Genomic DNA, 26669 nt, shown 5'->3' with positions numbered 1-26669 from the left:
AAGAGAGTTCAGGCCCGAGCTAAATGGCTGAAGGAAATTACGGGCTGGTTGCGCGTACGCGCGGCTCGGGTGTCTTCCAGCTGCCCTTTCTCTCTTCCCACCCTCAGGCCACGGACTTGAGAGCCGGGCTCAGGACGCCGCCGGATTCCTGGGCTCCGTGGACCAGCGGGGCAGAAAAGTAGCCCCTTCCGGGCCAGCCACGGTCGGAGGGAGCCCAGCAGCCTGCCTGCCTTCCCGGCCCCCGCTCTGGCCCGGCCTGCCCATCTCCCAGGTCTCCACCCCTGCGCCTCTGGATTCCCGGACACCTTTGCCCCTCTCGGGCGGCTCCGATGCCCTCGCGAGCCTGTGGCCAGTCCGTCCCCGGTGTGGCCCCGCACACCTCCCTACTCCATCCTGCCTCCCTGGAACACAGTTCAAAGGAGCAGAGGGGTATCCGCCCGGTGACCACCCGGCCCGAACCTTCCCCTTACTCTTTCCAGCAAACGGCCCTATCTCTCGGCAGAGAAGCCTCCACCTGCCCGGAAGCCCCTCCTTCCGTGGGGTCCCGCCCCTCAGCAGAAGCCCCGCCCCCCGAGGGGCCCTTCCCCTTCCCTCAGTGAGACCCCTCCCCGCAGGGCGACCGTTTCTCCAGAGAGAGCCGCCGTCAGCGGCGCCGGGACCCCTCCCGGCGACGTCCCTCCTCTGTGTGTTCCTCCCTCACAACGAGACCCCACCTCTCAGAGAGACGCCACCGGTCTTTGTGACCCCTCCTCTCAACGTGGCTCCTCCCCTCCGTGCGCCCCAGCCCTTAGGAGTGTGACCGCCTCGGGAGGGTTCGGCCCTCCACCTCGTAGGAATCCGGTCTGCCCCCTCCGGCTAGAGGGAGAGCTGCAGCCGGCCTCCTTCCCGTCGGCGCTGGGCCCGGAACGCGCACGCCCCGCGCACCCGCCGTACCCAGAGCTTCCGGTTCTCCGCTGGCTGCCCCTCCCCCCCGGGCGTCGGCGAAATAGCCAACTACCGCCAGGGATTAGAGTGACGTCGCTGGATCCGGCCGACGCCTCCGGGGCCGCGGGGGTGGGCGGCAGTGAGCAGCTTGCCACCTAGCGGCGGAAAGGAGGGCGGCGGGCGTGGAGGCTGCAGGTCCCCGGAGCCAAACGGGCTGCGACAGAGCTTGCGGGAGGAAGGGTGAAGTCTGTTCAAAAATTCTCCAGTACCGCATTTCTATTTTTGTGGTAAGACGGAAAGGAAATTAATACAAGTACAGGCCGCATCCGTGTGGGGGTGCTCGCCTTCTAACAGAGTTCTGGCCCGTGTCTGTGAGCGTTGGAGCCGAGTTCGATTGAATTGCCCAGGGCTGGGGCGCCAGGGCGGCTCAGTGGGTGAGCGGCTGCCTTTGGCTCAGGTCGTGATCCTGGGGTCGTGGGATCGAGTCCCGCACGGGGATCCCCGCAGGGAGCCTGCTTCTCCCTCTGCCTAGGCCTCTGCCTCATGAGTAAATAAATGAAAGTCTTAAAAACAGAAAAGAATTGTTCAGGGCTAATGAGTAGAGAAAAAGCAGTCTTAGCTATAAACGATGCATTGGAGTCGGAAGAAGGCCTGGTGCACCGTACCACATTTGGAGAGAGGATGAGAGAAATTCAGTCATCCTGGAGCCAGTGGAGATGGGCCAGTCTTGAGAACAGCATATGCTTGGGTCTTGTACATCATATTCATTCTTCCAGAGGCGATTTGCTTTCAGCAAAACAAACCCAGTCATCACCTTAATTTTAGCAGCCACAACTATTTAATTTGTAAGTTTGATTTCTATAGTGGTGTGAGTTCTATAAACACTAGGAATTTCTGCTTCGTTTTGCTAAAATAACGTTATAATTGGTAACTCACATATATCTGACTCTTGATCTGAGTTTGAGGGTTACTGTTGGCGGTGGTAGTAATTCCAAGCAGAGAGCCAGGATCCTGGTTTAGAAAGCTCACTGTGGTTGTGGTATGGAGGCAGGGAGACTGCCCATGTTTCAGTCAGGAGAGGATGACAGACAACTAGGATAGGGATAACAGGGAAGGAGAGGAGGAAACATTCAACCACTACGGGAAAACTTGCTGATTGATTTGGCATCCAGAGTCAGTCAGTTCAGTGGAGAGAAAGCATCCGCCAGGATCTGTTTTTTTTTTTTTTTTTTTTTTAATTTAAGATTTTATTTATTTATTTGAGAGAGAAATAGAGAGAGCACTAATAGGGGGTGAGGGAGAGGGAGAGAGAGAGTCCCCCTCCCTGAGCAGGGTGCCGGATGTGGGGCTCAATGCCAGGACCTGGAAATGATGACCTGAGCTGAAGGCAGATGCTTAACTGCCTGAGCTACACTGGCACTCCAGCCAGGATCATTTTTAAGTTAGTACCTTAGATGACTGCATGATATCAACTGAGATAAAGAATCCAGGAGGAGGAAAGTTTGGGTGGGGAAGACGTGATTGCCATAAGAAAAGGGGTGATGATAAAGGAAACTATGAAGGTAAATGCCATCATCCAAGTAGGGTGTAAAGAGGGGGAGAAATGGGCTGACGGTCCTGGGGAACACCAACATTAAAAGGGTGGGTGGGGGGCACCTGGGTGGCTCAGTCAGTTAAGCGTCTGACTTTGGCTCAGGTCATGGTCCCAGGTCCCTGGGATGGAGCCCTGCTTCTGGCTTCCTGCTCATCAGGGAGTCCACTTCTCTCTTGCCCTCTGCCCCTCCTCCCACTTGTGCTCTCTCTCTCTCTCTCTCTCAAATAAATAAAATCCATAAATAAATAAATAAATAGGTGGGTGGATAAAGAGAATTCCATGAAGGAGCCTGAGAAGAAACAAGCTGAAAGATAGGAAGTGAATCTAGAAGGGCTGGTGCCATGGAATCCAAGGAATGGGGAATTTAGGCAAAGTGGAATAATGAACAGCATTAAATAGTAGTAGGGGGTCTGCTAAGATAAAGTTTACGTATCCTCAGGCTATTAGAAGATCCTTTTGTTGTTGTTTTTCAGACTTTTATGATGGAAAATGTCAAACATGAAAAAAAAAAAAAGAAGAACAATAGAGAAAGAACAGTGAATCCTTATTGACCTTGGGTAAGACCATTTGTGGAGACCCTTGTGCAAAATCACTTACCCATGCCTCATTGTACTGTTGCCATAAGTGTCCTGGCTGAGGTGAAGTGCCTGCTTTCATGTACCTCGTATGCCAGTGGTTCTCCAAAGATCAATTCAGAGCCAATCTTGTTTCATATATATTCTCTTACCCCAACTAATTATCTGGTGTATATTTCTGATATTATTTCATTAATAAATATTTCAGTATGTTATCTCTAAAAGATAAGGATTCTTCTTTAAAACAAAATCACAGTACCATGTCATATCTAAAAACCCCCAATAATTCCTTAATATCAAGTATCTATTTGCTCACATTTCCCCTATTGCCTTATAAATATTTAGTTAAAATATTAAAAGTCAAATAAGGTCTATACTTCATACCTGATATATCTCTTAAATCTTTTTAAGTATTTAAGTTCATCCTCCACCTTTTTTCCCCTTACTGTCTTTGTTTAAATATTTTTTTTAAAATAGTCTCTACACCCAACGTGGCACTTAAACTTAGAACCTTGAGATCAAGAGTCGGATGCTCCATCGATTAAGCCAGCTAAGTGCTCCTGTTTATTTTTTTTTTAAAGTAACCATGTCATTTGTCCTATAGAGTTTCTCTAAGTCTGAATTTTTCTGACCTGCTTCTGGTATAATTTAGCATGTTTCTCAGTCCCATATATTTCTGGTAGATTGCTAGAGACTTAAATTTATTTTTATATTTTTATATTTTTAAAAATATTTTATTTATTTATTATTCGAGAGAGAGAGAGAGAGAGAGAGAGAGGCAGAGACACAGGCAGAGAAGCAGGCTCCATGCAGGGAGCCCAACGTGGGACTCGATCCTGGGTCTCCAGGATCACGCTCTGGGTGGAAAGTGGCACTAAACTGGTGAGCCACCCGGGCTGCCCGAGACTTAAATTCAGATTTGATTATTTTGGCAAAACTAATTCATAGGTGAGTTTTTATTTTTATTTTTATTTTTTGGTTAGGACTCTTATCAGGAGGCATAGAGTGGCCTTTTTGTGAGGAAAACGTTGATGACCCTTGTCCAGACCAGTTTCTCAAACGTGGCACAATTGAGACTTTGGGCCAGATAATTCTTTATTGTTGGGTGGCTGGCTATGCATTGTAGGAGGTTTAGCAGCATCCCTCGTCTCTACCCACTGGATGCCAGTAGCAGCTCTCCTGGTTGTGACATCAAAAATGTCTCTAGGCATTGCCAGTTGTCCCTTTGGGGGACAGAATTGTTCCTGATTGAGAACCACTGCTCTAGTTTCATTACTGTAGGAGTTAGAAAATAATATTCTCATTCTATTCTTCCTTCCTTTCTCTACAAAGAGAAACTTCCACACTTGGTTGTTACCCAGAGATATATTTCATGTAGGAAAGACAAGAAAAATGCTTGTTTTCCTTTTATTTTACTAGCTTTTAGTGAATTGGTTCCCTTGCATCCTCAAAAAGTGAGTTTTTTGGGGATCCCTGGGTGGCGCAGCGGTTTGGCGCCTGCCTTTGGCCCAGGGCGCGATCCTGGAGACCCGGGATCGAATCCCACGTCTGGCTCCCGGTGCATGGAGCCTGCTTCTCCCTCTGTCTGTGTCTCTGCACCTCTCTCTCTCTCTCTGTGACTATCATAAATGAATAAAAATTAAAAAAAAAAAAAAAAAAAAGTTTAAAAAAAAAAAAAGTGAGTTTTTTTTTTTTTTAATGTCCGTTTTTGTTTTGTTTTGTTTTTTAGAGAAAGCATGTGAGCAGGGGGGGGGGGCAGAGGGAGAGGGGGAGGGAGAATCTTAAGCAAGCTCCATGTTCAGTGTGGAGCCCGAGGCAGGGCTCAATTACATGATCCTCAGATCATAACCTGAGCCAAAATCAAAAGTTAACTGACTGAGTTACCCAAGCATTTCTTTTAAGATTTTATTTATTTATTCATGAGAGGCACACAGAGAGATATAGGCAGAGGGAGAAGCAGGCTCTCTGTGGGATGCCTGATGTGGGACCAATCCCAGGACCCCAGGATCATGGCCTGAGCTGAAGGCAGATGCTGAACCACTGAGCCTCCCAGGTGCCCCTCTGAGAGTTTTTTTTTTTTTTTTTTATAGTACCATTATGAACTTATAATTTAACACATGTATGATGTGTCTCAATCATGGGCTGTTTTTATCTTTTTTTTTTTTTAAACCAATTTGGGGCAGCCCTGGTGGCTCAGTGGTTTAGCGCCACCTTCAGTCCAGGACATGATCCTGGAGATCCAGTCCCATGTCCGGCTTCCTGCATGGAGCCTGCTTCTCCCTCTGCCTCTATCTCTGCCTCTCCCTCTCTCTGTGTCTCTCATGAATAAATAAATAAAATCTTTAAAAAAAAATAAAACCAATTTGGATCTTTTAAATTTTATTTATTTATTTTGCCATACAGAAAGTTTATTATTAAATTGACAAATTTTATCTTTGTGTTTTTATCATTTTTAAATTGTCCTATTTTGACCAGGGGGAACTTATTCAAATTGGCTCCTGAGTCCTTTTGATACAACCCTTAAGGTTTCTTGCTATTTGATAGGGTAAAATGTTCCAGGCTCATTTTGTGCACTTCTGGACTAGAGGTAGTATCAGCTATTTTTTTCAATGATTCATAGTTCCTCTTAATTGGAAGTGGTTTTTAGAGACCACAATCTAGCTTCTAGGGATATAAGATTATTTGACCTTAGGAAGAGCTGTTTCATGAATATCAATTACATGTACTCGAGCTTGCTCTCTCTCGTTTTCTCTAAAATAAATAAATAAATCCTAAAAAAAGGATATGGGGTGCCTGGGTGGCTCAGTTGGTTGAGAGTCTGACTTCAGCTCATGTGCTGATCCTGAGGTCCTGGGATTGAGCCCCAAACAGGCTCTCTGCTCAGGAGGGGCAGGGAGTCTGCTTGTCTCCCTCTTCCTTTGTTCCTACCCCTGCTGGCCCTCTCTTTCTATCGAATAAATAAATAAAATCTTTTTTTAAAAAAGATTTTATTTATTTATTCACGAGAGACACAAGAAAGAGAGGCAGAGGGAGGAGAAGTAGGCTCCATGCAAGGAGCCCGATGTGGGACCTGATCCTGGGAATCTGGGATAACACCCTGAGCCAAAGGCAGCTGATCAACCACTGAGCCACCCAATAAATCTTAATTTTTTTTTTTTTTTTGAGAGAGAAAGTGCCGCAGGGGAAAGGGTAGAAGAGAGAGAGAGAATCTCAAGCAGGCTCCATGCTCACTCATGGAGAGCCCAATGCAGAACTTGATTTCAGGACCCTGAGATCATGATCTGAGCAAAATCAAGAGTTAGATGCTCAACTGACTGAGACATCCAGGCGCTCCAATAAATATATCTTAAAAAATCCAGGGGCATAAAACAACAATTACTAATTCTCATAAATCAGTGGGTTGACTGAGGTCAGCATTCTGAACTAGGATTAGCTAGAGTATTTTGCTTTGTACCATCTGTCTCTCTACCTGGGAATAGCCAGATAGTCTGGGCATGTTCTTCTCATGGTGATGGAAAAAAGGTAAGAAGACATGTATGGTTTTGCAACTGCTTTCATGTCTTTGGGTTCTAACATGACTGTCAACATTCTAGTGGCCAAAGTAAGTCCTATGGCCAAGCCCAGAGTATACTTTGTCTATAGTGGGGATGGTAGGAAGGGAGAAAAGACTTCTAAACAATGATACAGGATATTAATTAATTTTCTAAAATTAAACCAACTCTGCATTTATAGAGTAAACCTAACTTGATCTTGATGTTTTTCTTCTCATTCCTGTTTTCCCCCTCCTCCTCCTTCTCCATCTGTATTATTAAGTTTGGGTTGCTTTTTTTTTTGGTATTTATTAGGGTTTTTTTTTAAGATTTTATTTGTTCATGAGACACACAGAGAGAGAGAGAGGCAGAGACACAGGCAGAAGGAGAAAAGCAGGCTCCTCGCAAGGAACCCCACCCCTGGACCCCAGGGACCACACCCTGAGCCAAAGGCAGATGCTCAACCACTGAACCACCCAGGCGTCCCTTTTATCAGTTTTATATTGAGATATAATTGAAATACCATTTAATTCAGTGTTTTTTTTTCTTTTTAAGACTTTATATATTTATTCATGAAAGACACACAGAGAGAAGCAGAGACACAGGCAGAAGGAGAAGCAGGCTCCTTGCAGGGAGCCCGATATGGAACTCGATCCCAGACCGGAATCCACCTTGAGCCGAAGGCAGACGCTCAACTGCTGAGCCACCCAGGCCTCCCGTGGTTTTTGTTACACTCACTGAGTTTTGGAACTATCACAATCAGTTCTAGAATATTTTCATCATCCCAAGAAGAAACTTCATGTCTACTGGCAATGACTCCCTATATTCCCACTCATAGTCCTAACCAACTATCAGTTAACTTTCTCATTGTATAGATTTGCCTTTTTGGACATTTCATGGAATCATGCAATATATGGGCTCTTCTTTTTTTTTAATTTTTATTTATTTATGATAGTCACACACAGAGAGAGAGAGAGAGAGAGAGAGGCAGAGACATAGGCAGAGGGAGAAGCAGGCTCCATTCACCGGGAGCCCGACGTGGGATTCGATCCCAGGTCTCCAGGATCGCGCCCTGGGCCAAAGGCAGGCGCTAAACTGCTGCGCCACCCAGGGATCCCTATATGGGCTCTTCTATCTTACTTTCACTGAGCATAATGTTTGCAAGGTTTATCCATGTGATAGTATCATTAGTACTTCATCCTTAATTCAATTACTTAATTCAGTAAAAATTGCTGAATAATATTCCATTGTGTGAATATACCATGTTTATCTGTTCATTGGCTGATTGTCATTGGGTTGTTTCCACTTTTTGGCTATTATGAATGATGCTCCTATGAACATACATGTACAGGTTTTTGTGTGGACATACTTTTTCATTGCCTCATGTCCCTTTGATGTGTTGTTCATCTGTTCCTCCTTTACTACCTTTGTTTGGTTTATTTTTTATTTTTATTTTTATTTTTTTTTGTTTGGTTTAAACTAACATTTTTTAGTGTATCATTCTAGTTTTCTTCTTCTTGTTTTTTAAGATTTTATTTATTCATGAGAGACAGAGAGAGAGAGAGAAAGAGAGAGACAGAGACATAGGCAGAGGGAGAAGCAGGTTCCCTGCAGGGAGCCCTATGTGGGACTCCATCCTGGGACTCCAGGATCATGCCCTGGGCCAAAGGCAGACACTCAACTGCTGAGCCACCCAGGCGTCCCTTATTATTATTTTTTTTTACCACATATTTCAGTTACTTTCTTAGTGGCTGCTCTAGGGATTACAATCTAGTCAAATTGTTGAAAGGTGAACACAGTTACCTAAACCTTAGGTAGTTGATTTGCTTTGGGTAATCCTCTGAAAAACACTTAATCTTCTGTAGTGATGGAGGTGGAAGTTCCCCAATAGGACATCTAACTGGTAGTGCTGGCTAGTAAGAAAGCTATTGATAATTGATTTTTTAAAAGATTTTATTTATTTGAGAGAGAGACAGAACATGAGCAGGGTGGAGGGGCAGAGGGAGAGTGAGAAGCAGACTCCCCACTGAGCAGGAAGCCCGAGATTCAAGATGTAGGGCTCGATCCCAGGACCCTGAGATCACGACTTGAGCTGAAGGCAGATGCTTAATCAACTGAGCCATCCAGGCACCCCATCTTACACATAGCTGATCCTTAGTACTTTTTTCTGCTACTTTTTTTCAGAAACCTCACAGTAACATTCCCCTAAGTGACTAGTTAATTAGATTTGGTACAATATCTGTTTGTCAGTTCTGGCCCTGGCTCTTCTCTTTGATGTAGTTTGATGTTGGTTGTTCATTTCAAATATTTTTTTTCATGTTTCTATTCCTGGTTTACTAAAAAGCCTTTTAAAAATCACAAATGGATATTTAATTTTATAAAAGATTTCCCCAGTGTCTGGTAGAGTGATGGAATGGCTATTTCTTTTGGTTTATTCATGTTAACCACATGATAGGTTTTCCAGTTCAATCATTGCTTTAGTCCTAGAATATTACTAATCTTAATATATATTATTCCTTTACAATATTGCTGGGTTTTGTTTAGCTCATATTATATGCCAGACAGCTGTGCTTCATGCTAGAGATACACTTGTGAACAAAATAGATAAAGTATCTGCCCTTAATGGCCAGCTCTCCTTTATGCTGAGCCTTTGGCAGAAATCACTCAAGTTATACTATCTTCCAGAAACTTGCAGAAAGAGGGCCATGATCATTTAGTGGTATCTATACCATTGGATTGGAGGAGAACAGACAAGCATGCTGCTATTTGCTATCTCCCTGGTTTGATGTTTTATTTAGGATTTTTCATCTGTATAACTTAAGGGTGGTTGCCAGGTCTTGAATATGCCAGGCCTTGAATTATGTAAATACTAAGTAGGTAAATTAAGTGTGATGTGGGTCTTTTGGTAGGGGGCATCTACTTTGACCACTTTTTCAGGTTCTTCTATGTCTATTTATTCGATGTTCTGTATCTTTTTTTTTTTTTAAGATTTTATTTATTCATGAGACACAGAGAGAGGCAGGGACACAGGCAGAGGGAGAAGCAGGCTCCATGCATGAAGCCCGATGTGGGAGTTGATCCCAGGACTCCAGGATCACGCCCTGTGTCAAAGGCAGACGCCAACTGCTGAGCCACCTAGGCGTCCCTCATTTTGGGTTTTGATTTATATTTTCCCAGACAATATTAATTGCACTGAGACTTTTGGTTTAGTTACATGGAATTTCACTTAGTATTCTTTTATAATTAAAATAATTCCTGTGTGACTATGTTTTTAGCCACTTCCTCATGACACTTAGGGGGTTTGTGTAGTCTTTTCTTTTGGCTAGCTGTGCCAGTAGTTTGCTATGTTGTCTTTTTTAAAAAACAGCTCTTAGAAAAATCATTTCTATTGTTTTTCTGATTTCTGATCTATCGGTGTCTATTGTTAGCTTCATAAATTTTTCCTCCTTTTCCTTAGCTTATGATGTTCCTCTTTTTCTAGCTTCTTGAGTTGACTATTTATTAGCTAATTTAGTTAGTTGGTTTTAGACTTGTTTACCTGGCTAGTCTGTCTGTAGCCTATTCTGCTGAAGTCATCACAGTCTGCAGCACATGACCACCTGCCTCCTTCAGCACAGCTGATTGGTAAGGGCAGCCAACTTATCTGCTGTGAGGCCAGGCTTTAGAGACAGAGGTGGTATAGCTATCAGTATTCATCTATATCTGCTTCTCCTTTCTTCCTGGGCACATGGAATCTTACTTCCAAGCTGCAAAATGTTAACAATTGGTAAATCTCGGTAAAGGTTATACATTTTTAAAATATTTTATTTATTTTTGAGAGAGACAGAGCGGGGGGGAGAGAGAGAATGGGCATGAGCTGGGGGGCGGTGAGCAGAGGGAGAAGCAGACTCCCCACTGAGCAGGGAGCCTGATGTGGGCTCAGTCCCAGGACCCTGAGATCATGACCTGAGTCGAAGGCAGACGTTTAATTGATTGAGCCACTCAGGCGCCTCGTAAAGGTTTTTGGTGTTTTTTTGTTTTGTTTTGTTTTGTTTTTTTAGGTTTTATTTTTATTGAGATTTTTCTGTAGGTTGATTTTTTTTTCCTAAATTAAAAAAGTTAAAAAAAATGTATACCAGGGCCCTAATTCCCAGAATAACCTGGATGGGGCCAGCCATGAATATGTTTAGAAACAACACTCTAGGTAATTCTGAAGCACATCCTTGCTTAAGAAATCACTGTTATAGAGATGGTGGGGGGAAGAGGAGCTCATTTCCTGATGAGCCACAAGCACACTGAAATTATGAGGGAATAGAAACTCATGGTGGCAGATAAATCCATTTGGGAAAGGGAGAGACAGATTGTGGATCGAGCGAGAGAATGAGGGGGAGAGAGAAAAGTAAGCAAATTTGCAGAGAGAAGCATGTGGCCCTAGGGAGGAACAAGTGAAAAAAAAAACTGCCTTAGCTCCTATCAGCTTTCAAGTTTCTCAATTCCAGTTTCCATGAAGCCACCAAGTAGGCTGTACAGTTCTTGCTGTGGGTACATCAAATTCATCTTTAAGATAATCTCTCTTCCTCTCACTCTTGACCCTGTTCCTGTACTTGGGCCAGGAGAGCAGACAGTTGTTTGTTGTCACAAACCCTACTCCCACTGGAATGCTTATTAAGCAATATTATCAACAGTTTATTAGGTGCCAGCAACCCTGCTTTACTTGTACCATTGAAGTTAATCCTTACTTAAGGATTTTATAGATGAAAGGAAAAGACATCCAGGGAGGTCTACCAGTTTACCCAAGGTTGTACAGCTAGTAAGTGAGACTTTCAGATAGAAGCCTGTGTTCTTAGTCGTGATGTCAGTATGCACTTGAGGCTAAAAATGGCCTCTGAAGGGGCTCAGCTGGCTAAGCGTCTGACTCTTGATTTCTGCTCAGGTCATGATCTCGGGGTCCTGGGATAGAACCCCAAAACAGATACTTGTTCATTGGGGAATCTGCTTAAGAGTCTCTCCCTTTCCCTCTGTCCCTCCCCACATTAGCTTGCTCACTCTCAAATAAATACATCTTTATAAAAATTGCCTCTGAATTCAGCTTTGATTGAATTCTCACTTGTTATTTATCTCTAAGTGATGGTGTGTAATCATGCTTTTTTTCTTTGCCCCAAGAATCATTTAAGAAGGCATTTAAAAAATGTCTTCGAGGTATCTGGCTGGCTCAGTTGGTGGAGCATGTGACTCTTGACCTCAGGGTCATGAGTTTAAGCCCCATACTGCGGGGGGAGGAGCCTACTTAAATAAAATAAATTTTAAAAAGTCATAGTGTTTGTGTTTTTGTTTGTTTAACCTAATTTTTATTTTTCATTTACAAGTTTGTGTGAGAAAATGTGGCTTGATTATTTTGTGCTCGTTAGGATTTTTTTTTTTTTTTTTTTTTTTATTTATTTATGATAGGCACACAGTGAGAGAGAGAGAGGCAGAGACACAGGCAGAGGGAGAAGCAGGCTCCATGCACCGGGAGCCCGACGTGGGATTCGATCCCGGGTCTCCAGGATCGCGCCCTGGGCCAAAGGCAGGCGCCAAACCGCTGCGCCACCCAGGGATCCCGCTCGTTAGGATTTTTGAGATTTTTCTTTGTGGCTTGTTATAAGGTAGAATTAAAAAATATATATTTTATTTATTTATTCATGAGAGACACAGAGAGAGAGGCAGAGACGTAGGCAGAGGGAGAAGCAGCCTCCATGACACAGGGAGAGGGAGAAGCAGGCTCCATGCAGGAAGCCCAATGCAGGACTTGATCCCAGGGATCACACCCTGAGCCAAAGGCAGATGCTCAACTGCTGGGCCACCCAGGGGTCCCTGTTTTTTTTTTTTTTTTTTTTAATTTAAATGTAGACTCCAGGCCTGGCATGGAGCCTAATGTGGAGCTTGAACTCCTGGCCCTGAGATCAAGACCTGAGCTGAGATCAAAAGTCAGGTGCTTAACTGATTTGAGCCACCTAGGCACCCTAAAAGGTAATATTTTTGTTTAAATAAATCTCCATTGTGGCATTTACTGTGTTTTGATTTTCTCTGTACCTCTGTCTCTTCTTTAAAATTGTAAAATCACTGAGGTCAGGATTTCATCTATTAATTAATCTATTCATCTCTGTATTCATCAGAAGGTAATTGCCTGGCAGAAATGTTCAATATGTTAGTGGACTGAATGAATTAATGTTGATCCTTGTGGATTTGAAGAATATTATACATGTAAAAAGGCCAGAAGGAGACTGTGCCAGTTCCTTTGCTTTGATCCATCCTCTGTGCTCAGAGCAGTGATATCCAGATAGTTGGCCTATTTTCAGGAAAACTTATAGTTGAATAAGATTCAATTGGAACTGCATCCTAGGAGGAAAATGCACATTTTAAAGATCATTGAAACTGTATGGAACTTTACAAATATAGTTGCATTTAGAAATGACTCTGAAAGCATGTCAAAGTTTGTTATTTAAAAAAAAAGTTTGTTGGGATCCCTGGGTGGCGCAGCGGTTTGGTGCCTGCCTTTGGCCCAGGGCGCGATCCTGGAGACCCGGGATCGAGTCCCACGTCGGGCTTCCGGTGCATGGAGCCTGCTTCTCCCTCTGCCTGTGTCTCTGCCTCTCTCTCTCTCTCTGTAACTATCATAAATAAATAAAAAAATTTAAAAAAAAATAAAAAAAAAAAAGTTTGTTATTTTTTTGAAAATGTGGTTTTTTTAAGCCCCTAAAACATTTGCATTGGCAAATAGAGAAAGGAGTCAGAGTTGGAAAGTTTTTTTTTTTTTTTTTAAGATTTTATTTATTTTTATTTTTATTTTTTTTAAGATTTTATTTTTAAGTAGTCTTCACACTCAACAAGAGGCTCAAACTCACAACCTCAGATTGAGAGTCGCATGCTCCACTGACTGAGCCAGCCAGGTGCCCCAGAACTAGAGTCTTAATAACCATCCAGTACGTCTCTTTCATTTTAGAGATGTGGCTCAGAGACTTGAAGTGATTTTCCCAAACCTGGGCTATTTGTCGCATGCTCTTGTCAGGACTAGGCTATATAACCAGTTTTTAAGGATCCCTGTGTATAGCTAATAATTTGTCTTTATTCAGTTTCTGGTATTCCTTTTTAATATTTTGAGGGTATATTAAAATCTACCAGTCAGTACCACTGTTTCTGGTCATTTCCACTTAGATTCCTCCCATCCCCACCCTACCTCTTGGATGTCAAATGCCCAGATTTGGGTATAATCCTTGGTTTATGGTACAGTCTCATCATTGGTCCTGCTTTAATTATTAATGTATAATAATAAGCATTTATGAAGCCACTATCTCAAACAAAAACTGAGACTCGACAATAACATACACCTAACTGTATGGTCTCTCTTCCCATTTTGTCTCACTCCCTGTGAGGTAGGTAGGCATCTGAAACTCAGGCTCATCATTACCTTGCTTTCCTTTTAATGTAGTTTTGTTGCATCTCCCCCTTTCTGTGTATTTCTGTTGGCCTCTTTCACCCCTCCTCTCTGGCTACTACCACTTTGTTCTCTATATTTATGAATCTATTTCTATTTGTTCATTCATTTGTTTTGTTTTCTAGATTCCACATATAAGGGAAATCATGTGGCATTTGTCATTCTCGGTCTGACTTACTTCACTTAGTATAATACCTCTAGATGTATCCAGGTTTTTGCAAATGGCAAGATTTCATTCTTTTTCTATGGCTGAGTAACATTCCACTGTGTGTGTGTATGTATATATACATATATATATATATACAGCACATCTTCTTATTCATCTATCAGTGGACACTTAGATTGCTTCCATATCTTGGCTACTGTAAATAATGCTGCAATGAACATAGATTGGGGTGCAGATATCTTTTGAATTAATATTTTCATTGTCTTTGGGTAAATTCCCAGAAGTGGAATTATTGAATCATTGTGTCCAATTATTTTAATTAAAAAGGTGTTATGTTGTATGTAATCTTTTGGAGTTTATTCTTTTCACATCTTGTTTCACTTTTGGTGGTCTCTTTGTCTGAGGAATTTTTTTAAAGGACTCCATGATTTTCTTTTTATTCATCTTCATTCATTGAGGGTATTTATGCTTGCCCAGTATTGTTTTATAGACTGATGTGGGATCCATCTGAAAATTTTTTTTGATAAATATTCTGATTGGTTTTTAAAAATTGAGATATAGTTGAAACTAATGTAACATTAGTTTCAGTTATACAATATAATTTGTTATTTGTACATATATGGAATTTTATAGCAATTCCTGGTCAGGATCAAAGGCAGAACCACAGAAAGTTACAGACTGCTGTTTCGGAGACCTCACAGGTTGTGTGGAATGGTCAGGGCACCGTCGTGGCTTTCCTAACTAGACCCCCATTTTGTGGGGTCACTGGTGTAATCCCAGTGAAACCTTCTCTCCACCAGCATTGGCTGTGTGGCTCCCCCAGGAGCAAGCTGGGGCTGGGTTGCCATGGTGACTGTCCCCTAGAATAGGGGGCACAGAGGCAATGAGCATTCCTGTGGACCCCTCAGCTAGTTCTTTCACTTCTTACCCAGGTTAAAACACTTTTTGGATCTTCAGGGTCTTTTTTTTTTTTTTTTTAGATTTTATTTATTTATTCATGAGAGACAGAGAGGCAGAGGGAGAAGCAGGCTCCATGCAGGGAGCCCGACGCGGGACTCGATCCCAGGACCCCAGGATCATGCCCTGAGCCGAAGGCAGGTGCTAAACTGCTGAGCCACCCAGGGATCCCTCTTCAGGGTCTTAGAAATATTGTTTACACAGATGGAAACAATAGTTACAGGCCATTTCATAAAAGGAGTGGACGGTTTCTTCATCAACACAAATCTAAACTAATTGTGGCCTGTTTCCTACCTTGTACTAATTCACACACGGATTCTAATTACCGTGGTCAGTTCTACAGAATTTGTTCTAGTCTCTACATTCTAGTCTATAACCCACTTTCACACTGACCTTTCAATTTCTCAGCTTCACATGCTTTCCCCTGAACCCCCAAATTCTGTTACTGTCCTCAGCCCTTCCCCTTCCTCCCATTCCCACCAAATCCCAACCAAACACTAGGAATTACTATTTAGTTGGCACTTAACATCAGCTAGACACTGGGCCAGTTGCTCTTTATGTATCATCTCGTGCTACTATCTTCTGCTATTTTGTCCTACTCAATGAAGCAGTAACATTAGTGTCCCCATTTTATGGATAAGAGAATGAGGCTCCATGAGATGAATATGGTCTAGGTCCTTATCTCTCATGAAGCTAGGATTTTGTTTTTGTTGTTTATTTTTATTTTATTTTAATATCATTTTTTAAAGATTCCATTTATTCATGAGAGACAGAGAAAGAGAGAGTGAGAGATAGAGAGAGATAGAGAGAGAGAGAAGCAGGCTCCATGCAGGGAGCCTGATGTGGGACTCGATCCTGGGACTCCAGGATCATGCCCTGGGCCACCCAGGGATCCCATTTGTTTTTATTTTTATATTATGATGTGTTGGGCTCCAAGTAAAATATAACTTAATTGGCCTTAACAATAATAAAATTATTTCATATAAAAAGGTTGGTTAATTCAGTGGCTCATCAAGGACCCAGGCCTTTCTACTCTATCATCCATTCTTGCTGTATTCAGGCTTTGTTCCCAGGTTAGCCTAGCTTTCTACAAGATTTCATGATGCCCACCAAAGTTCTGTTATCACATCCATAGAAATTCTAGAGGCAGGAAAGGACATCATTCCTCTGTGTCCATCTTTCTAATTTGTCATGCTTTTTTTTTTTAAGAATTTATTTATTTATTTTGAATTTATTTATTCATGAGACACACACACACACACACACACACACACACACACACACACAGGCAGAGACACAGGCAGAGGGAGAAGCAGGCTTCATGCAGGGAGCCTGATGCAGGACTCGATCCCGGGACTCCAGGATCACGCCCTGGGCCAAAGGCAGGCACTAAACCGTGGAGCCACCCAGGGATCCTTTGTCCTGCTTTTTAAAAAAAAGATTTATTTATTTATTTGTCGGGGAGAGGGAGAGATAGTCTTAGGCAAACTCTGAGCTGAGCATGGAGCCTGATGCTGGGCTTGATCTCACGACCTTGAGATCATGATCTTTTTTTTTTTTTTTTAAAGATTTTATTTATTAATTCATGAGAGACACAGAGAGAGAGAGAGAGGCAGAGACACAGGCAGAGGGAGAAGCATGCTCCATGCAGGGAAGCCGACCGTGGGACTCGATCCTGGGTCTCCAGGATTAGGCCCTGGGCTGAAGGCGGCGCCAAACTGCTGAGCCACCCGGGCTGCCCTGAGATCATGATCTGAGCCAAAATCAAGTCACATGCTTGACCAAGCTGGGCCAAAGGCAGGCGCCAAACCACTGAGCTACCCAGGGATCCCCTCATGCATCTTTTTAAAGGGCATTTTAACTTGCTTACTTTTCTGAGGACCCTGTCTTATCCTGGCAGACCTCCCTTTATTGTCTGGAATGCCATAAGCCCATGCCTCACTAATCACTGGCAAGGGGAACAGGACCACTAGGGTGGGCTCAGACTAATCAATACTCATTCCTAGGGCTGGCTCCAAGCTTCCCTCAAATTCCTGGCTGCTCCATAGAACAACATTAAGGTTCTGTAGGAAGAAAGGAGATGGGGGTAGGAAATAGGCATGCTGTATGTAACCAGCAGTGTCTGTTACAGAATCCAAAAGTCTAGCTTGTTAACCTTGACACACTGCTGCTTTTCTGTGCTCTCCCTGCAGTTCCCATCTCCATCTAGCATTTATCCCTAAGAGTGAGCCAAGTCTACAACTGTCACTCTAAATAACACATGCCAAGGCCACCATTGGCAGAACAGTGAGGAACGTGAAATGTATTCCTTGGGGCCCAGTGCTCCTGTGCAATCTGCAGGTCAGTGACACACGCTTGGTCAGCCTGGGCATGTCACACTCAAGTGGGGAGAAGAGCAGAGGCTCTTCAAGTCAAGGCTCAAGGAGCTGGCCTTGACTCAGCCTCAGAGTTGAGTTCCAGTCATGTTCCTCCTTCTCTGAGAGCTCTTCTTTCTGGTCCGTACCTCTCTGCCCTTAGAAAAACAACTAGAATTGTTTTTTCTTTTCCTTTTTTTTAATTTTTTTAAAATTTTTTTAAATTAAGCTCTTGTAGCCAGTGTGGGGCTTGAACTCAAGAGTTGCATGCGCTACCAAGTGAGTCAGGCAGGCACCCCCTGAATTGTTTTCTTAACAAATTCTAATTTGTCCCCTAGTCTTAAAACCCAGTATTACCGTCTTCCTTTCCTTGAACTCTCACAGTAAGAAAATCCATATCCGCTGAATTTACTAACCATTCACAGATCTCCCATATGTGTTAGAAGCTTAGAGAAAATATTAGACAATAGGGAAGAAAACTTTAGTAGCTGAGTGCCAGGTCCTGAGTAAATTCTTTCCCATACTGACTTTATCCTTAACAGCACCCTGGTAGGTTAGGTTATTTTAATCTTACGTTCAAGTTTAGGGAAGTCACATTCAGAAAGTTTTTTTTTTTTAAGATTTTATTCAGGAGAGACAGAGAGAGGCAGAGACACAGACAGAGGGAGAAGCAGGCTTCCTGTAAGGAGCCTGATGTGGGACTGGATCCTGGATCTGGGATCACGCCCTGAGCCGAAGGCAGACGCTCAACAGGTGAGTCACGCAGGCATTCCGGACATTCAGCGGAAGTTAAGTTGCCTGCTCAGAGAAGGTAAGGTTGGCTCAAGGCCACAAGCTAGTAGGAGCCCATGACGGTGTGACCTTCTGTGCTCTTTCCCCTCCAACCTCCCCTTTCTCACTTCATGGTCTTGACTGTTACAAAACACATTTGTATATGCTAATTTGAGCCTCAGAACAGTAGTGAGATAAATCCTAGTATCTGCACTTTGTAAAAAGTTCAGAGATACTACATGACTTGGCTGAAGTCATGTGGAGCTTAGCTTTTCTGCCTCGCAGAGCATGGCATTATTTGTTGGATGATAATCCAGATGATCGTGAGTATTCAATAAATGATGCTTGTCAAATTAAATGATTGGAAATAAACTGAATGTCACTGCTTAAAAGTCTCTAGGTTCCTTTTTCTCTCAGTCACCTCCCTCTGGCTCCCCTCAGAGACCCGCTTTTCCCAGGAACTTTGTCACTTTCAACCAACACAAAGAGCAGCACCCATGTGTCTTCAGGAGGGGGTTTAAGAAGGAAGGGTTGTCCTCCCATCTCTCACCTTAGGGCTTCCTTTGCTCCCTGGAACAGGAAGGCCACACTCAGTCTTGTCCCTGCCCCCACATGGTCTACTGCAAGTAGTTCTGGAGCTCACAAACCAGTGAGGTCCCCCACCTTCTGTTCTGCTGCCATTGGCCCTGGCAGTTACTTCACTAGCGCCTCCTCCCCTCTCTTCCCTTGGTACCACCTCCTGCCTCTGGCTCCGCCCCACAGCCCTGGACACAGTACACACAGCCTACAGCTCCTGCTCCAAGGGTAACAAAGGAACTGCCTGGATTCCCATGGCTGTGGCCAGCACCTCCATACCAGGGCTGAACCCTCAGAATGCTCATTATATCCCGGGGTAAGACTTCTACCCAGAGCACACCCCTGCTTGCTTCTGGGAATAGGGGTATAAGGCCATGAGGGTTGTGCCACCCAGACCTTGGGGGCCAGTACACAAACTGGTGTGGTGCACCCTGGGCTGAGATACTTATGGTGTTGGATGGAAAAGGAAGAGCAAGGGGATGGTGGTAGCTGGGCCTGCCATGAAGCTCTGTGTTGTCTTCTCCATGGTAACAGGGTGACAGCAGAGGGGAAGGGTTGAAAACCCAGAGAACTGGGAAATGGCTGCTCCACATATATGCACAGCTGAATCTTGAAAAAAATCAGGCCTTCAGAGGTCTCTGTTCCTATCTCTGGGGGTGATGGAGTGGGGGGAGTCTAGAGGTGAGTGGGTGAGTCCTGTGCCACAGGTACACTGGACACTGCCCCCTACTTCGGTTCAGCATGGGCCAGACCTATGGGCAAATGACCGGTCAGCTACTTCGAGGATTTCCTGGCCTAGCCTGGCCCCCTGCCCATCGCACACTTCTGCCTCCCATCCGGCCACCAGCGTCTCCTGAGGTTCCCAGGAGAAGGCTGCCTGTCAGGCGCCGGCATGAAAGGCTCAGCTCCGGCATGATCCCTGGGTACACAGGTATGTACGGACAGTCTGAACAGGTGTTCCCAGCCCAGAATGTGTACCCCAAACACTGATCGGAATCTTCCTGGCCCCCTCCCACCTAGGTTTTGTACCCCAGGCACAGTTCATCTTTGCCAAGAACTGCAGCCAGGTCTGGGCTGAGGCTCTAAATGATTTCACACGGTGGTCTGGGGGACAAGGGAGTCCAGAGCCGCCAAGGGAGGCCAACGGTACAAAAGATGTGGAGAAAGACCAAGAGCCAAAGCTGGAGCCAGAGCGAGAGGCAGAGAAGGAGCCAGAGCTGGGGCAAGAGACAGAACAAGTGAGACCAAGAAGGCTGGAAGGAATGCAGGGGCGGGGGTGAAGTGGGGAGTCAACCTCTGTGTGGCCAGGCCTAGGGTGGCCATGAGTAGCATGGCTGGGGGTACAGGGGATGTGGGCTTGACTGCCAGCTCTACCATCCAAGGGAGCTTCTGTTAGAGCAGGGGCTGAATCTTACAGCCTTATTTTTTCTCTGCCGACTTCTCCTCACAAGGCTTCCCCCTATTCCATGGATGACAAAGATCCTCGCAAGTTCTTCATGCCAGGTGAGAAATAGGGGATGATCAAAGACAGGGGGAGGCCCCCAGGAGGTCCTGACTCAGTGTTCCCATCCCCCCAGGCTTCACTGGTTATGTGCCCCGTGCCCGCTTCCTCTTCGGCTCCAGCTTTCCTGTGCTCACCAGCCGGGCATTGCAGGAATTTGGACAGATGTACTCAGGGGACAGACCCCAGAAGGATCCCAGCCATCTCCCTCCACTTTCTAGGACCTACCCTCAGGACCTGGGCCTTTTACCTAATTATGGGGGCTATGTGCCAGGTATGGATAGCCCCAGAGGGGACTGGAATATTTTTGTGTGTGGAATGGGTGAAAGTGGTTTTAGGGGCTGGAACTAATAGGTATGGGGGGGGGGGCGGCTTGGATCATGTAGTTCAGCTTTCTCACTGGGCAGAGAAAGAGCTCACACTGCGAAGTTGGGACCAGATTTCGGAGGGCTTAGGCACTAGCTGAGAAAAAAAAAAATGGCTCTCCACACCACTGGCTACAAGTGACAAGACTCTTGTCCATACAGGATATAAGTTCCAGTTCGGGCGCACATATGGGCATCTCACCCATGATGCACTAGGTCTCACCACCCTCCAGAAGCAGCTCCTGGTGTAGGTACCTGGACTCCAAAGTCTCTCTTCTCTTTCTTCCTATCCCAGACATCCTTTTGGAAGGAAGAGAGCTGGGCCCGAGGGTGGAGGGGGAGGCACAAAGAGAAATGGTTTGGAGGCCGAGCACCTTTTTTATTAATAGGTGTAATAAATAAATAAATAAATACATAAACAGAAGCCTGGGCTCCTCCTCCCTCTTCTGACCACCAGGCACTGGCCACAGCTTATTTACATTTGGGGGCTTAGGGAGCTGGCCCCAATACTGTCACCTTTCCTCCTCATCACCTGGCCTAGGGAACCCTGCAAATGGGTCTCTGGTCACCTCCCTTCATAGGGAAGTGCTTATCCATATCTATGGAGGGGCTGGCCCAGATGGGCCAGGGAAATCCTGGCAGCCCAGTGCTGCATCCCTTCCCTCCTTTCCTGGGTGGAGGTCTGGATGAGGTCACTGGGACAGTTAATGGGGAGTAATTAACACTGAGCACAGGGATGTATGGCCCCCAGCTCTCAGTCTACTCTCTGTGGCCAAGCCAGAGGGCTTGGGAAGGGCTCTCAGGCTCCAAGTCAGGGGTTATGAGGGTCCCTGAGGCCACCAGCATGCACAGGGCCTCAGTTTTGGCTGCTTCCAGGGGTTGGACTTGGAGTTGGGGTCAAGGTCACATAGGCCAGAGGCACCAGGCCGGTGTCAGGGCCACGGCTGCAGCGCAGCCAGTCTCCTCCAGCTGGCCCCAGCACTCGTAGGATATCTCCCTTGTGGAAGCTCAGCTGTCCAGGGCCTGTGGCCAGATGATGGCACAGTGCCTTCACCTCGCTGGGGAAACAACAAATGGAGGTCAGAGAAACCCCACCCAAAGCCAAACCCAGCCCCCCAGTCCTGTCTTCCTGGGCTTACCACGGAGGCTTGGACGGCAAGACTGGAGAGTGTGGGTCCTGCAGGCTCTCCTTGGGCTCCGGATCTCGGCGGGCACCCACTGTCTGTGCCACTAGTTGGAACATGGACTTGTCCAGGCTCAGCCAGTCGGAGGGGAGCCTAGGGGAGAGCAGCCAGGGCTCTATCTATCCGTGCCCTGGCTTAATCAGGCTCCCCAAATCCCTCCATCCACACCACGGGCTGCCTCTCACCTGTTTGTGGGCCGGGTCTCCCGCTGAGCCTTTCGGGAGCCAAAGAGATGTCCCCACTTGATGCCCCCAGGGGAAGGCTCTGAGGCTCCTTCCTCATTTTCTGCTGGGGGGGCAGTGGACCCCTCCCTCTCCCGGCTGCGCCTCAGCTCAGCCAGCACAGAATCAGGGGGGCTCCCCATCCAGAAGGGCCAGCCCCTGTCCCGGCCGAGGGTCTCCTCCGGGGCAGGGCAGGCCTCTGCCCCCTCGACGACTCCCTCTCGCGGGGGTGGTCCCCCGCCTCCGGCCCCTTTCTTTTTCTCAATGCTGCTACTGGTGCCCCCACGGGGGAACCTAGAGCCCTCAGTGGAGCCGTCGATGTAGACCTGGGAGCTCTGCATGAGTTGGTACCACCAGCCGGCCTGCCCGCCTCGGGCCCACCTGCCGCGCCCTGAGCCCCCTGCAGCCTCTGCCACCTCTTCTGTCTCGTCTTCCTCCTCGTCCTCTCCACCTTCAGGGGCGCCCACCCCCTTCACCCGCTCCCCGTGGACCGCCCTGTCCACGTCTCCGGGCCCCTCCTGGCCCCTGGCCCGGGCCAGCTGCAGTGTTGAGTGCGCAGACAGCAGCAGGTCCTGGGACACCCGCAGCAGCTCCTTGTGCTGCCGCTGCTGCTGCCCACTTTGCAGGAGCCGGTGCTGGAACAGCAAGTCAAGGCTGAAGGGCAGCAGGGCTAGGGGCTGTAGCAGCAGCAGCAGCTCCTCGAAGAGGCCGGGGCACACGGTGTGCGCTGCACTCAGGAAGCCCCATGGTTGGTAGTGGGTCTGGATGATATCTAGGGGAGCAGGAGAGAGGGCCTGAGCCCCACAGAGAAGCAGACCCTGGCCTGGAACGGGCCCCCCAGAGGCCGCCCCGGCAGAGCTGCTGGACACTCAGGTGTGCTCCACTGCAACGGAGGCTGCCTCATGACCTCTGCTACCCTAAGTGGTGGCCCTAAGTTCAGGGGAGAGGTGTGGGGGGTGGTTCCGGGCCACCCTGGCTTCCAGATTGCCTGAGTATCCTGCTGACTCCAAAACTCTAACATAAGTAGAAGCTGGGGGAAGACTGGGGTGGAAGCCCACACTCTGAAGACAAAAGCTTGGGTGGTTGCCCTCCCCACCTCTACCATCTCTACAGAGCTGTGCCTCCCTCTTCTAAGCCCCTGAAGTCTGGCCTATATTGAATTTGCAACAGAGAGCAGTGTTTCGGGCCTTACCTTCGTGGTTATAGAGGTGATTAAACCAGAACTCCAGGGACCGGATGCTGTAGGAAATAGGTAGAGAGAGCTGAATCTTGTGTGGAAACAGCCAGATGATAAGGTACAAAGGAGAAAGGGGCTCAGACATAGGGCTGAGACATAGGTGAACATTTTCTTTCAATGGCAGGGATGCTACCTGGTTCATTTTTTTTTTTTAGTTATTATTTTTTTTTAAGAAAATGAGTGAGAAAAATCAGAGAGGGTGGCTAAACATGAGAGACTCCTAACTCTGGGAAATGAAGAAGGGGTAGTGGAAAGGGAGGTGGGCGGGGGGATGGGGTGACTGGGTGACGGGCACTAAGTGGGGCACTTGGTGGGATGAGCACTGGGTGTTACACTATATGTTGGCAAATCGAACTCCAATAAAAAAAATACAAAAAAAAGATTTTATTTATTCATGAGAGGGAGAGAGAGAGAGAGAGAGAGGTAGAGACAGAGGCAGAGGGAGAAGCAGGCTCCCTGCAGGGAGCCTGACATGGGACTTGATCCCAGGACCCCAGGATCATGCCCTGAGCCAAAGGCAGATGCTCAACCACTGAGCCACCCAGATGCTCTTTAAAAAAAAAACAAAAAACAAAAAACCATTTATCTACTTATCTGACACAAAACACTGTCTTCATTAAAAATGTTTGTATTTTGGGATCCCTGGGTGGCGCAGCGGTTTAGTGCCTGCCTTTGGCCCAGGGCGCAATCCTGGAGACCTGGGATCGAGTCCCGCGTGGGGCTCCCCATATGGAGCCTGCTTCTCCCTCTGCCTCTCTCTTTCTCTGTGTGTAAATGACTATCATTAAAAAAAAAAAAAGTTTGTAATTTTAAAAAGATTTGATGTATTTATTTGAGAGAGGAAGAGAGAGAGAGCACAAGCAGGTGGAGACGCAGAGGGAGAAGCAGGCTTCCCGCTGAACAGAGAGCCTGAGGGGGGGACCCTGAGATCATGACCTGAGCCAAAGGCAGATGCTTAACTGACTGAGCCACCCAGGTGCCCCTACTGGTTCATTTCATGTAAAATAGTTCTGGAAAGTGGGGGGTGGCCCAGGTGGCTCAGTTTAGCGCTGCCTTCAGCCCAGGGCCGGATCCTGGAGACCCAGGATGGAGCCCCACGTCGGCCTTCCTGCATGGAGTCTGCTTCCCCGCCCTCCCCACCCCGGTGTGTCTCTCATGAATAGATAAATAATCTTTTTTTTTTTTTTTTTTTTAAAGATTTTATTTATTTATTCATGATAGTCACACAGAGAGAGAGAGAGAGGCAGAGACACAGGCAGAGGGAGAAGCAGGCTCCATGCAGGGAGCCCGATGTGGGATTCGATCCAGGGTCTCCAGGATCGCGCCCTGGGCCAAAGGCAGGCGCCAAACCGCTGCGCCACCCAGGGATCCCAATCTTTTTTTTTTTTAAAGAAAGTCAGTGGGGATGTTGTGGGGAGGGGTGGTGAACATGTGTTTCACAAGCCAATGACTTCCCTCTAGAATGGAGCTGGTTTGCATAGGACCCAAGAAGTCAGGGCAGCTACTGAGTAAGAGTGTAGGGTACACATCCCGAAGGGAATGACCCAGGCCCAGACTTGAGAATGAAGAATACTATGATATGGATTTCAAGGTAGACTTATGGTGGGCAAGATTTGGAAGTCATGCTGGAATTGACTGGTTCAAGGTTTACAATATCCAGAGAACCAGATTAATTTCCAAATAAACCAGAATACAGATTTATAAAAGCAAAAGACCATGTTGCTGATCAGTGCCAGAGGGTTGTGGGTGTGGTGGGAAACCAGGGACCTGATGAGAGAGGCTGTAGCTGGATGGGGAGAAAGTGAGCCTGGGCCCTGGCCGCAGATCCTGCAGGTCTGCTTTGCCATTCTTGCTGCCCCACACACTCACTTGAGTAGGCCGAGAATGAAGGCGTTGAAACGCATGGTGTGACTGGTGAGCTCTGGGAATTGGCTGACCTTGTTGTAGAGGCCATGCAGGACCTTGGTGGACGGGCCTGAGGAAGCCAGAGTACACAGTCACATGCCCCGTCTCCTGGATCCAAATCTCAGCCTAGGGTCCTCCTCTTGCCCCCCAGCATTTACCTAGCTGTGTGGAAGCCTCAACCACACTCCACGGCATGTTCTTACGTTGCCCAATGATGACATCTAGCACAAAGGCCTTGAGCCCATCCTCCAGCACAGCCTGGACTGCGGGGCACAGGTACTTCAGAACCAGGTGGCCCACATTGGGGCTCACAGAACTGTTCCCCAGCTTTGCCTGTGGATGCAGTAGAGAAGAACAGGGAATCATCTGAGGCCTGGCCTTGGACCTGACTTTCTTAGACCTCAGCATGTTTTTCTTGTGATTCCCTTCCCGATGTACCCAATTCTGGGTTCTAGGTGCAAGAGAGCAGAAGGTGGTAGCACAGAATGGGTGAGGATCAGCAAGGTAGACCTCAGCTCTCCACAGGTTCTTGCCTACCTTCACTCCAGGATCCCGGCTTGTGCCAAAATGGGCCACGATGAGGTCCACAGCAGTGTTAACCGCCTTCACTAGCCCTGCAAGTAAGGATTCCATGATTCGTTCCTAAGTGAGTCCCTGGGCAACTCAATTGAAACTGAGCCGTTGGTGGAAGTGGAGGGGGTGGAATGTTCACTATCTCTCTCTGTCCCTGTACATGGGTCCCCATCTTACCGAGGACTAGACCCTGGCCCCTTCCTGGTTTTGCCCAGTTCTCAAGCCTTGTAATGTTTTCCCCACCAGTGGACCCATCTCAGTGACTGCTTCTTCAAGACCCTCTCACTCCAGTCCTGGATCAAGCTAACTACCCATCTTCTCTGCTCTGAGAAACCAGGCTAGTGGCTGCCAGAGAAAGTCCAGGGCCACTCAGAGCAGTGACGGACAAGGGCATTTCTCGGATATGTGATTTGTGGTACCCTCTGCTATACTCTCACATTGCCAAATCTTCACCCCTCGTCTCAAGCCCTGGGTTCTATTTCCCCCAGAGAACAGAGGCCATCGGTCATCAATTCAACTTCCTTGTCCACCCAAAAGACATAACTACATTCTGCTCAATTCTTTCCCCATCATCTCACTGAAACAGCTCTTTCCCAGTCCAGTGGTCCCTTACTTGCTCAATATCTTAGTAGATGTTACCATCATGCTTGCCCAAGCTGTTAGGCCTCTAGTACTTGGAGCATTAGAGCACACAGCCATTTATTTGTGACATGGCAGTCTCCTCACTCGACTTAGCTCCCTGGGGTAAGAGACTGATGCCTGATTCTTAAGGATTTGATAAAT

General features: G+C 46.5%; 2 protein-coding genes across 21 annotated transcripts in view; one reads left to right on the top strand and one right to left on the bottom strand.

The window, feature by feature from the left end:
- The first annotated feature begins 11 nt into the window (after positions 1 to 11).
- FAM166B (family with sequence similarity 166 member B) lies at positions 12 to 21174 on the top strand. Of its 12 annotated transcripts, none has more exons than XM_038552754.1 (10): positions 12 to 1211; positions 2992 to 3075; positions 3571 to 4041; positions 17392 to 17539; positions 18174 to 19216; positions 19641 to 19831; positions 19921 to 20138; positions 20352 to 20403; positions 20478 to 20675; positions 20929 to 21174. In XM_038552754.1, exons 5-10 carry the CDS (start codon positions 19155 to 19157, stop codon positions 21015 to 21017), a joined length of 810 nt encoding a protein of 269 aa, XP_038408682.1. In that variant the 5' UTR covers positions 12 to 1211; positions 2992 to 3075; positions 3571 to 4041; positions 17392 to 17539; positions 18174 to 19154; the 3' UTR covers positions 21018 to 21174. The 12 variants fall into 12 exon arrangements, with proteins under 12 accessions (XP_038408682.1, XP_038408673.1, XP_038408676.1 ...); XM_038552745.1 differs by having other exon boundaries at positions 14 to 1211; positions 19608 to 19831; XM_038552748.1 differs by having other exon boundaries at positions 14 to 1211; positions 17392 to 18306; positions 19087 to 19216; positions 19608 to 19831.
- The window catches only part of RUSC2 (RUN and SH3 domain containing 2), a 70458-nt gene continuing 64913 nt past the window's right edge, over positions 21125 to 26669 (bottom strand). For all 9 annotated transcript variants that reach the window (XM_038552742.1, XM_038552740.1, XM_038552734.1 and 6 more), the window contains 7 exons: positions 25851 to 25927; positions 25472 to 25646; positions 25278 to 25383; positions 23364 to 23410; positions 22136 to 22943; positions 21906 to 22043; positions 21125 to 21824 (listed from right to left, as the gene is read on the bottom strand). In XM_038552742.1, the coding sequence (XP_038408670.1) occupies positions 21623 to 21824; positions 21906 to 22043; positions 22136 to 22943; positions 23364 to 23410; positions 25278 to 25383; positions 25472 to 25646; positions 25851 to 25927 (1553 nt within the window). In that variant the 3' untranslated portion in view covers positions 21125 to 21622. The remainder of the gene's footprint in view (positions 21825 to 21905; positions 22044 to 22135; positions 22944 to 23363; positions 23411 to 25277; positions 25384 to 25471; positions 25647 to 25850; positions 25928 to 26669) is intronic.

Source organism: Canis lupus, chromosome 11, assembly GCF_011100685.1.
Source record: "Canis lupus familiaris isolate Mischka breed German Shepherd chromosome 11, alternate assembly UU_Cfam_GSD_1.0, whole genome shotgun sequence".
In the NCBI taxonomy this organism is placed as follows: domain Eukaryota; kingdom Metazoa; phylum Chordata; class Mammalia; order Carnivora; family Canidae; genus Canis; species Canis lupus.
Note: the sequence above shows the minus strand (reverse complement) of the source record. Positions and strands in the feature narration are given on the sequence as shown.